A 12,267-nucleotide genomic window follows, 5' to 3' on the forward strand; every position below is an offset into this window, starting at 1 on the left:
ACATCACCCCCGGCCAACATAAGGTGGGCCACAGCAACAGGAGAGTGCTAAACACTGGCAAAATGAAACTGGCTATAACACCCATAAGCCCACCCCCAACAATACACTCCCTCCAGGAGACATTAATTCCCAAATATCCATTAGCTGGGAAACTAGCATTTAGAGCATCTAAGTTTATGGGGGACACCTGAATCAAATCACCACAGCTATGAAAGGCAATGTCTCTGAATTAGTAGGCTATTTTACCAAATGATCTTCCTAGATATGATCTTGAAATTGTTTAATATAACTTTCTCAAAATAAGCTATGATTGTTGGCACAGGATTCATCTGGGGTGAGTGTGACCAAGCACAGCTTGGTTGAGGCCTGAATAAAATCAAATGTAACAAGGGATTTAGATTTTTGTTCTTTTATTTCTCTAATCTCTGTTCTTTTTTGTATTTTTTTCTTTTTTTATTAATTAGTTTTGTACTCAGTGAATACAGGCAATTTGGTACCATTATTATGCTCATCCATTACCTACTCCCTCTCCTTGGCCCCTCCTTGTTGATGTATATGGGTCATGCATTGTGGAGTTAGCCCACAGTTATGAGTAGAATAAATGTCTGCATATCATGACCCAACATGTGGCTCTGACATTCTTTCCACCCCCTCTTCCACAAAATTTCCCTGAGCCATGTTGGGTTCATTTTTGGTCTGCTTCAGTGATGAGGTGTTGGGGGCCTCTGGGGCTCTGGCTCTCTGATTTGGTAGGAGTTGATTTTTCTCTGTGTTGATCTCCTTCACCCTTTTGCTGGTACCCAGTTCACCAAGAAAACAGCACCCTTGCTTGTTTTGCCAATTGTTCTTAGTTTCAGCCAGGGTCCTTTTGAGGTATGATGGGGTGGCTCTCTCCTTAGGATCTACATCTATCTGAAAAAGAGAAGCACATTCTCCAATGGAGAGGGAGTTAGAACCAGACAAATGAGATAACATTTACTTTTGTATAGATAATTTAATAGGTGTAGGCCCTCTTGTAGCCCCTGATTGGTGGTTGCTTCATAGTGGAGAGCAGGCTTATGTTTGGAAATGGTCCTGACGTGTTTCCCAGCTCCAGCTATGGGTTCCATATCACTGAGGAGATTAGTTAGCCAAATCAAGAACAGTTGGCCGGGCATGGTGGCACATGCCTTTAATCCCAGCACTTGGAAGGCAGAGGTAGGAGGATTGCTGTGAGTTCGAGGCCACCCTGAGACTCCATAGTGAATTCCAGGTCAGCCTGGGCTAGAGTGAGACCCTACCTCGAAAAACAAAAAAATAAAAATAAAAAAGAGCAGTTGGTTTTCCACCATGGCTGTGAGCCACTATTGCACTTGTGAGAGCATCATGACAGGTTATTTGCTGCTAAGTAGGTTAGACCATGAGTTGCTTGGACATATATTGGTCATTTTCCCCCAGTCACCCATGTAGCACCTTCTGGCACTAGATGCACTGCCTGTCTGGGGACTGACTCTCTTCCAGCTTCCAGCCATGTCATTCCATTTTATGTGTCAACAGCGTAAGGTGTCTTCAGCAGTAGGGTCTTACCACTAACCTTTGGTGGGTCATCAAGTACTCTGATTGAAATCTGTCTTTCTTTTAGGAAACCTTGTAGGTCTCTTTGATCAAAATCTCATTGTGGATGATAGCCATATGCTGGTACTGGGAGTTTCAGGTCAGTGCCCACTAAGAAAAGGAAGAAAAAGATAACTGATATAAGAGAGAAGAGAGATAGAGAGAGAGAATGAGAGAGAGAGAAAGAGGCTGTAGAAAATTAAAGTCAGTCTTCATCATACTCTCTCCAGTGTCTTGTGTCTCAGGTGTACCCTCTAAGGGTCTGGTGAATGTTCAGCCATTTGGCCTGCTTTTTAGCATGTAGAATTTTATGGAACCATTGCCATTTGGATCTAGATTTGCATTTCCCAACCCCTCCCTCCCCTCCTCTCCCTCCATACTCATCCTATTCACTACTCCAACAGAAACTTGCTGGGTATGTAAGACATCTTGGGTAGATTCAGGTTATGTGCTGTAGATGAGTGAGCCTAAGTGGCGATTTTTTTCTGTGATTGGGTAAGTTCACTGAGAATGATCTATTCCAGGTTCAATCATTTTTCCTCAAATTTCATTGTGTCGTTTTTTTTTCTTACTGCTGTATAGAATTCCACTGTGTACATATACCACATCTTAGTTATCCATTCTTCTAGTGATGGACATCTGGGTTGATTCCAGCTCTTAGCTATTATGAATTGAGCCACTACAAACATGGTTCAGCAAATCTCTGTGGCCTGTGGTTTGAAGGTTATAGGGTAGATGCCCAGTAAGGGAATAACTGGGTCTGATGGTATCTCTATAGAAAGCTTTTTCAGGAGTCTCCATACTGCTTTCCATAGTGGTTGTACCATCTTACATTCCTTCCAATAGTGGATGAGTCTTCCTACTTCTCCACATCCTTGCCAGTGTTTATTTTCATTTGATTTTTTTGTTGTTTGCTATGCTTATTGGGGTAAGATGGAATCTCATAGTTGTTTTACTTTGCATTTCCTTGATGACTAGGCATGATGAACATTTTCTTAGGTGTGTGTTTGCCATTTGTATTTCTTCCTCTGTAAACTGCCTGTTCAGCTCTTTGCCCCATTTTGTGAGCCGAGTGTTTGACATTTTACTGCTTAGATTTTTGAGTTTTTTGTAGATTCTAGAGATTAGGCCTCTATTAGTTGGATAACCCACACATATTTTCTTCCATTCTGTAATCCATTGGCTTTGCTTATTGTATGCTTGTCTGTAAAGAAACACTTCAGCTTCATGTGATCCCATTGGTTGAGTAACTGTTTAAGATTGTGAGCTACTGGGGTTTTGTTCAGGAAGTCTTTTTCCAGTCTTATATCATGGAAAGTACTTCCTATATTTTCTTCCAGTAGTAGTTGAGTTTCTGGTCTTATATTGAGGTCTTTGATCCATTTGGACTTGAGTGTAGTGCATGGTGAAATAATTGGATCAAGTTTCAGTTACCTGCATACAGTTATCCAGTTTGTCCAGCACCATTTGTTGAAGATGCTGTCTTTTTTCCAGCCTATATTTTTCGGGCCTTTGTCAAATATCAAGTAGGTATAGTTGCTTGGCCCAAAGTCTGGGTCCTGAAGTCTATTCCATTGGTCTATACTCCTGTTTTTATGCCAGTACCATATTATGCTGTTATGCCAGTACCATTTTATGCTGCTTTTATTACTATGGCTTTGTAATATAGTTTTATATCAGGAATGGTGATACCTCCAGAGGTATTTCTTTTGCTGAGGATACGTTTGGATATGTGAGACCTTTTGCCTTTCCATATGAAATTTGAGATCATTTTCTCTATCTCTGTGAAGAACACTGTATGGATTTTAATTGGAATTGCATTAAGTCTGTATATTGCCTTTGGTAGAATTGCCATCTTCACAATGCTAATTCTGCCTATCCAGGAGCATGGGCGGTCTTTCCATTTTCTCAAGTCCTCCTCAATTTCTTTTTTGAGTGTTTTTATGTTTTCATTGTATAGATCTTTCACTTCCTTGGTTAACATTATTCCAAGGTATTTTATTTTATTTTTTGTTGCTATTGAAAATGGGACTATGTGCCTTATTTCTTTCTCTGTATCTTTTTCATTTGCATATAGAAAGGCTACTGATGTTTGTGCATTGATTTTGTATCCTTCTACTTTGCTATAGGAGGTAATCACCTTCAGGAGTTTTGGAATGGAGTCTCTTGGGTCTCTTACATATACAATCATGTCATCAGAGAGTAGAGCTTACTTAAGTTCTTCCTTTCCAAATTGTAACCCTTTTATTTCCTTCTCCTATCTTATTGCTTGAGCTAGGACTTCCAGTACTATATTGTAAAGCAGTGGTGAGAGTGGACACCCCTGTCTTGTTCTTTATCTTAATGGGAATTCTTCCATTAAGTATTATTTGGGCCTTAGGAACTTTGTATATTGCCTTTATTATGTTAAGGTATGAACCAACCATGCCAATTCTCTCCAAATTTTTGATCATGAAGTGATGTATCTTGTCAAAGGCCTTCTGCTCTTGATTTGGCTAACTGATCCCCTCAGTGGTACAGGACCCATAGCTAGATCTGGGGAACAATTCAGAACCATATCCAAACATAAGCCCACTCTCCATTATCAAGCTACCATCAATCATGGGCTACAAGAAGGCCTACACCTATTAAATTCTTTATAAAAATAAGTAAGGGTTATCTCATTTTTCCTGGTGCTAACTTACTCTCCATTGGAGAGTCTGCTTCTCTTTTTCAGATACATATAGATCCTAAGGAGTGAGCCACCCCATCATACCTCAAAAGTGCCCCAGTTGAAACTAAGAAAAATTGGTGAAACAAGCAAGACTGCTATTTTCCTGGTCAACCAGATACCCGCACAAGGGTGAAGGAGATCAACACAGAAAAAAATCAACTCCTACCAAATCAGAGAGCCAGAGACCCAGAGGCCCCCAACACCTCATCACCGAAGCAGACCAAAATGGTGGAAAGAATGTCAGAGCCAAAAGTTGGGTCATGATATACAGAGTCATTTATCATACTAATAACTGTGGGCTAACTCCAGAATGCACGACCCATATACCTCCACAAGAAGGGGCCTATGGGGAGGGGATAGATCATGGATGAGCCTAATAATGGTACCAAATTGCCTGTACTTGCAGAAGAGAAAATTAATTTAAAAATAAATAAACACATTAACATTAAAAAAAATTCATCATTGCTCAGGGAAATTTTGTGGAAGAGGGGTTGGAAAGAATGTCATAGCCACATGTTGGGTCATGATATGCAGAGACATTTATCTTACCCATAACTGTGGGCTAACTCCAGAATGCAGGACCCTTATACTTCAACAAGGAGGGGCCAAGAGGTGGGGGTAGGTCATGGTTGAGCCTAGTAGTGGTACCAAACTGACTGTATTTGCTGAATATAAAACTAATTAATAAAAAAAACTAAAATGCCAAAAAAACCCCAAATAAAACAAAACAAAATTCTAAAGCTGATTAATTCCCTCTGTTATATGGCAGGATACAAAGTCAACAAAAAAATCAATAGCTTTTCTATATGCAAAGGACAAATATACAGAGAAAGCAATCAGTGAGGCTATCCCATTTTCAACAGCAACAAAAAAGTTAAATACCTTGGAGTAACATTAGCCAATATTGTGAAAGACCTGTATAAAAAAAACATAAAAACACTCAAGAAAGATATCAAGAAGGAGTTTAGTAGATGGACAGTCCTCCCAATGCTCCTGGATAAGTAGAAATAATAGTGTGAAAATGGTAATTAAACCAAAAGCAACATACAGATTTAATGCAATGCCAATAAAAATCCTGCCATCATTCTTCTCAGAGATAGAAAAAAATGATCTCAACATTTATATGGAATGGCAGCAGGCCTCAGATATCCAAACATATCCTCCACAAAAGAAACGCTTCTGGAGGTATCACCATACCCAATCTAAAGCTATACTACAAAGTCATAGTAGCAAAAACAGCATGCTACTGGCATAAAAACAGAAATATAGACCAATGGAAGAGACTTGAAAACCCATACTTTAGGTTAGTTAACTACAGATACTTGATTTTTTTTTTTTGACAAAAGTGTCAATAATGTAGGCTGTAGAAAAGACAGCATATTCAGCAAATGTTGCTTAACAAATTGGATAATCATATGTGCAAAAATGAAAATTGACCCACTTATCTTACCATACACAAAAATCAAGTCCAAGTGGATTAAAGATCTCAATATATGACCTAAAACTCTTCTCCTATTGGAAGAAAAAATAGGAGGAACTCTCCAAGATATAGGAGTGGGGAAAGACTTCCTAAACAAAATGCCAGTAGCCCAGGAAATTAAAGAATCACTCAACCAATGGTATGTTATGAAGCTAAAAAGCTATTGCACAGATAAACATGCCCAATAGATTACATACTGAATAGGAGAAAATCTGTGCCATCTATATCCATGACAGAAGCCTAATATCTAGAATATACAAAGAACTAAAAAAAAACCCTAAGCAATAAAAATTAAAAAAAAAAAAAAAACACTCCAGAAATGGGGCAGAGAACTGAATACAGAATTCACAGAGGAAGAAATACAAAGGGCTAACATACACTTAAGAAAATGCTCAACATCGCTTACTGTTAGGGAAATACAAATTAAAAAAAAATACTATGAATTTCTGACTTACACCAGTAAAGAAGACAATCATTAAAAAATTAAACAACAAATGTTGGCAAGGATGTGGGAAAATAAGAACCCTCCACTGTTGGTGGGAATGTAACCTTTTACAACCACTATGTAAATCAATATGGAGATTCCTCAGAAGGATGAACATAGAGCTACCAACATACCCAGTTATTCCGTTAGGGGCATTTCTCCTAAATGTGCCATACTTGACTCTAGAGATATTTGGTCAACCATGTTTATAGCTTCCCAGTTCATTATATCTAAAAACTAGAATCAACCCAAATGCTCAATATTGGATAAATATATAACAATGTTGTGGTACATTTACACATTGGAATTCTGGCCAGCAGTAAAAAAAAAAAAAAAAAAAAAAAGGAATTTGTAGAATTTGTATTTTCAGTGCCAGGGATGGGATACATCCAGTGTGTTCTTGGCCAGGGAGGTCCCTGATGCCCCCAAAACATTATAGGCCATTGTTGAGGCCCTTGGTTTCCCACCAGGAATAGATGGGAAGACCCTATTGCTGAAGACTCCACATACTCGGGCTGCAAGGCCACTGAGAAATTCTGCTTGAACTGAGCTGATAACCTCCTCCATATAGACCAGCTGACAGAAAGCTGGAAGAAACCATTCTACATGTAGTACAATGGGAGAAAGTGATACCACCAGTGAAGATACTCAACAGTCGACACTATAAGTCTTATAATTGGCCAGCCAGGCCAAATGAGCCAGTGGGTGCAATAGTGGTACGTCTGTCATGGTGGAACCCAACTGCCCTTAAATTGGACTGGAGGCCCACTCCATGGTGGGGGGAACACATCCCTGATACTGAAAACTTAAAACAGGGGCAGTCATGAGCCCTAGGGGTGTAACATCTGCTGATGTCTGGATAAGTGTATATACTATGCTTATCAAACTGCCCAGTAGGCACTTCTCTTAATTTTGTACACTTATATTTACTCTACTCTCACTTTGAGCAGAGAATCTTCTTTTTTCAGATGGCAGTGACCTTGGGATGACTCAGAAGGTATCATAGTGCTAGAAAGAAGCGACTAGAGTACCAAGTAACATCTCAATCACACCTTCCAAGGCTCAGGGTCTAATGTGGAAGAGGTGGTGGAAAGAATGTAAGAGCCAAAGGAAGGGCAGGACTTCTTACAATGTGCTCCCTCCAGACATAAAATGGCCTGGATATCCATGACCTCATAGTGCCTGACACTACCTACACAAGACCATCATAAGAGGAGGAAAAGATCATGACATCAAAATAAAAAAGAGACTGATTGAGATGGGGAGGGGATATGTTGGAGAATTGAATTTCAAAGGAGAAAGTGGGGGGGGGGGAGGGAGGGTATTACCATGGGAAGCTTTTTATAATCATGGAAAATGTTAATAAAAATTGAGAAAAAAAAAGAAAAAAAAGAAGAAAATGGACAGACTTCGAATACCTTATACTCAGCAAACTTACACAACCACAAAAGACAAATGCCACATGGTCTCACATATCTGCAGCTCCTAACGTGGACCAGCTTCAGTTGCTGACATACCTGATAGGCAACACAAGGCACAGACAATAGGGATGGAAGGGTGTGGGTGAGGGGAAGGGGAAGATGGGGAAAGGAAACAAAAAGCTAAATCCAAAATGTACTGGTACCATAGAAACTTTTATCCTTGGATATAGACAAAAAGATATAACCCACAACAGGAGTAAAGGAGAAGCACCTGAAAAGAAGGGCCCTGGAGAAGCTGGGATGAAGCCCAACCTTAAAAAGAATGTTCATTTTTTCTTGTCCCTGGATTCTAATTCCCAGTAACAGAAATCAGTTACTACACACAATGAACTGTTGATAGGAGCTACAAGGTCCCTAAAACAAGACAAGCTTCTGTCACAGCACTTGATTATCCACTTAAGGCAAAAGGGAAGACCCTATTGCTGAAAACACTATATACTGCTGGCGTAGAACATGGAGAGATCTGGCTGGAAACCACAAAAGAGCCATTTCCTAGAGAGTTAGCCAGTCTAGTGCTGGAAGGCACTACCTGAGCTACTGGGGTAAGTGGCAAGCAATGGTCTGAGCAGCCAGAGTTTTAAGACACTCAGAAACAACAAACACCCTGATAGGATGTACATGCTAGTGCAATAGTGGCATATAGCCTAATTTGGTAACCAATAGCTTTCTGATTGACTATATGTAATGTCTCAGAAGAAACCTTAGATAAAATATTTCTACTTATTATTTAGAAGTAGAAACTTTAGAATGAAAAAAATTTAAAAATAAAATATTCCATGAGAGTCAATAGAATTGAGGTACTGCAATTATTGAGAATTTCTAGATAAAAATAAGAAGCATGGAGCTGGGCCATATTAAACATTTTCACTTAGGAAGAAAAAGGGAAATAATGCAATTTATTTCCCATTATATGTGAAGAAGTGAATGTATTTTTGCCTTTGTCTTGGGAGTTCTATAAGCCCAAGGGTGAAGGAAAAACTTATCAGTCCCTAGAGAATTAAAGACAGATCGTGGTTTAGTGTGTAAATACAATCCCTTTACACCTTACTCTTGCACCTAGTCTGTTCTCTGGGGAAGAGACCTAACTAGTTCATACTCTGCTTATTACTGATACACTGTGTCTTGCATTCATATTGAATGTTCTGTATCTCAAGAAGTAGCAAATGTGACCATAATAGCAGACTTTTCTCTTTGTTACATGCAAATACTTAAAGCCATAATCAGAACGTGTAACATATAGCTAATAAAGATATCTGATAAACTTTTGTAAAAAAAGTCTTTGTTCCACCTTCTTTCCATCAAAGGAACCAAAGGCACAAAGCCTGAACTCTTTGTTCCAGAGATAAGAGGAGCATCAATATTTTCTAGCCCAAGGAGGGTAAGTTTATGAATCCTATGTATCTTAATATTATATATTTAAACCTTTGATTATGTGACATGCAGTAGTAAATAACATTTCCCTTTATTGGGTAAGTTTCTTGTGCATGAAGAAAAATATTTTTGTTCCTTTTCTACAACTGTGTAATCTGCATTCCAGACCAGTACCAGTTACTAAAGCTTATGCCATTTGCTTTACTAGAAAGCAGATAAATCAAGTGAAGAAAGGAGTGATGAGATGAGAGACAGAAAATTTTGTCCAGGTTCTCTCACTTGCCTTGCGAACATACAAGTATGCATGGCGTTCCCCTGGGCTCTCCTAAGGTGGTGAGGCGTGCTCATATTCTTAAGTGAGGAGGACTGCAGTGAGGGGAGCTTAATGCCACCAGACGTCCTGATAATGGGGAAGGCAGGTTCTATAGAACAGGGTCAGACATTCCTGCACACTTTCCACTTTGATAGTAAGGATATTATGGGAAAAGCTAACCAAGCTGTCCTATCATATCACATTTCTTTCTGTGCCAACAGATTGTAAAAGACAAGAATGCGTTTTCGAAATAGTTCTCTTGTGATTGAATTCATCCTGGAAGGGTTAACAGAATGGCCGGATCTCCAACTACCCCTCTTTTTCCTTTTTCTAGTAATGTATATTATTACTGTGTTGGGAAACTTGGGTTTGATAACTCTAATTGGACTCAATTCACATCTCCACACTCCAATGTACTTTTTCCTATTTAACTTGTCATTAATTGACTTCTGCTATTCTTCTGTGTTTACACCTAAAATGTTGATGAACTTCATACTGAAGAAGAATGTTATCTCTTATAGGGGGTGTATGACCCAACTCTACTTTTATTGCTTTTTTGTGATTTCTGAGTGTTATGTGTTAATGTCGATGGCCTATGATCGCTATGTGGCCATCTGCAATCCACTCTTGTATAACTATACCATGTCCCCTAAAGTATGCTCCTATCTCATGTTTGGTTCATACTTGATGGCATTTTCTGGTGCCATGGCTCACACTGGATGCATGCTGAGACTGACCTTCTGTGATGAAAACACCATCAACCACTATTTCTGTGACATTCTCCCTGTGATGCAGCTCTCCTGCACCAGCACCTATGTCAATGAGCTGGAGGTTTTGATTGTGGTGGGCATCAACATCATTGTACCCAGTGTGACCATTTTTATCTCCTATGGCTTCATCCTCTCCAGCATCTTCCGCATCAGCTCCACTGAGGGCAGGTCCAAAGCCTTCAGAACCTGTAGTTCTCACATCATTGCTGTGTCTCTGTTTTTTGGATCAGGTGCATTTATGTATCTCAAGCCCTCTTCAGCTGGATCCATGGATGAAGGAAAAATTTCTTCTGTCTTTTATACAAATGTGGTTCCCATGTTGAACCCTTTAATCTACAGCTTGAGGAACAAAGATGTTAAAGTTGCCCTGAGAAAAACTCTGAGCAGGAGGAAGTCTTGATATAAAACTGTCTTTCTACACTGGTAATAATGAGGCTGTGTGTCTCTATTTTATTACAGTAATTGAAAAAGGAAGATTCTTTCCTATTTTGTATCATTGTTATTATTAGTTTGGTATTTTCTAAATGTAATTCCAAATTCTATTAATGATGAGAATTCTTTTTTCATTATTAATAAGCATTTTCTTTACTTAATTTTCCATATTAATAATAAATTGAAAAAGATTTAATATTTTGTTTTTAATTGTAATTATGGAGTTCTTTCTTTTGGGAAAGATGGTGTGCTCTCCAAATGATCAAGCAAATGCTAGAATGGAATTATGCCAATGAAGAGAATGTTTAGTTCTTTACTTTTTCCTAGTATATCCCATTAGAAATGTAAATAAAAATATAAATTTGTCCCTAATGTCTACCTTTCAATTTCAAACACAAGTGTATCACAGATATACAAAGTTCTATAGACCATCAAGTTCAACAAATTTTGCTATTGTAAATTATATGTATTGAGGTTTTTTTGCATAATTTTCATTTTTACCTTTATGCCTAAGAACTCAGAAGAGGTCATCCTCTTTTATTTATGATATATGGATGATATACAGAAGCTGAAAGGTTGATAATTTACTTACTTAAGGCCTCAGATTTTTATCAAAGAAATCTAAAATGCAGGAATAGCCTCATTATTTGAAGTCTGATATACTTCATTCGTCCTATTTCATTAATTATGAAATATGAAAATGCAATTCCATTTTAAGAAATGATTTTGTTCAATAAATGATACATATATTTATTTCAGGGTGGCTTATTTTCATTCATTTTTTGCTCTGAATTACTTAGGTCTTTTTGTGACTTAAAATAATGTGGAGGTCATTGGCTCAAGTAGGGAACTAATGTTTTCTACACAAAATGAACTTGAAATCTTTTGGGGTGTTTATAATACCAACAAACTAGTTTGAGGAAGAAAGGAATGGCAACATTCTGTCCAGCCAGGATTGTAACAGACACAAAGTCAATGCATATGAGGCCCTGCCATAATTGGTGACTTAGAAGCCACATTTTATTCTGTTTTGGTGTTTGTTCTGCAAAGTACTATAAGGACCTTCACTTCAATAAATCTTTAATAAAAACTATAGCCCACAATGTCTGAAAGTACATTTGGGAGCATAATATGAAAGCCTAGAAAATGCAGGCAATTTAATTATTAACAGGTATTTTAGGATATGACACAGGTCTCAATAAATACAAAAAATACTGCAAAGATACTCATACATCCATTTTCTTGTTAGTCATAGTATTCACAGTAGCCAATTTATGGATGCAGTCATAATTTCAAACAATATATGAATGGGTAAATTAAAAATGGCATATGTATACAATGGAGATTTAGTCAGCTATAAGGAAGAATGAAACCATGTGATTTACTAGAAGTAGATACACATTGAGATCTTCATATTGAGTACTTAAGCCAGACTCAGTAAATGTTGATTATATTGTTTTCTAGTTCATATTTGTGGATTCTAAGTTGCATACAGATACTTGAAGGGATATGAAGCACAAAAGGCAAAGGAAGACTAATGGAGAAGACCAGAGGGAATATGTGATGGTATGAACACAGTACATGATGATTAACACTGATTAACATTGTATGGTATAGAGATACGAACAAT

The 12,267-nt window shown here is 38.1% G+C and overlaps 1 protein-coding gene across 1 annotated transcript; it reads left to right on the plus strand.

The window, feature by feature from the left end:
- The first annotated feature begins 9,663 nt into the window (after positions 1-9,663).
- LOC101615026 (olfactory receptor 8B3-like) lies at positions 9,664-10,605 on the plus strand. The gene has a single exon (XM_004670596.2). It carries the CDS (start codon positions 9,673-9,675, stop codon positions 10,603-10,605), a length of 933 nt encoding a protein of 310 aa, XP_004670653.1. The 5' UTR covers positions 9,664-9,672.
- The last annotated feature ends 1,662 nt before the right edge of the window (positions 10,606-12,267 follow it).

This window comes from Jaculus jaculus, chromosome 3 (assembly GCF_020740685.1).
Source record: "Jaculus jaculus isolate mJacJac1 chromosome 3, mJacJac1.mat.Y.cur, whole genome shotgun sequence".
Lineage (NCBI taxonomy): Eukaryota > Metazoa > Chordata > Mammalia > Rodentia > Dipodidae > Jaculus > Jaculus jaculus.

What these genes read in the sequence shown, in the direction of transcription:
- LOC101615026 (XM_004670596.2), top strand. Translation starts at nt 9,673, where the DNA reads ATGCGTTTTCGAAATAGTTCTCTTGTGATTGAATTCATCCTGGAAGGG.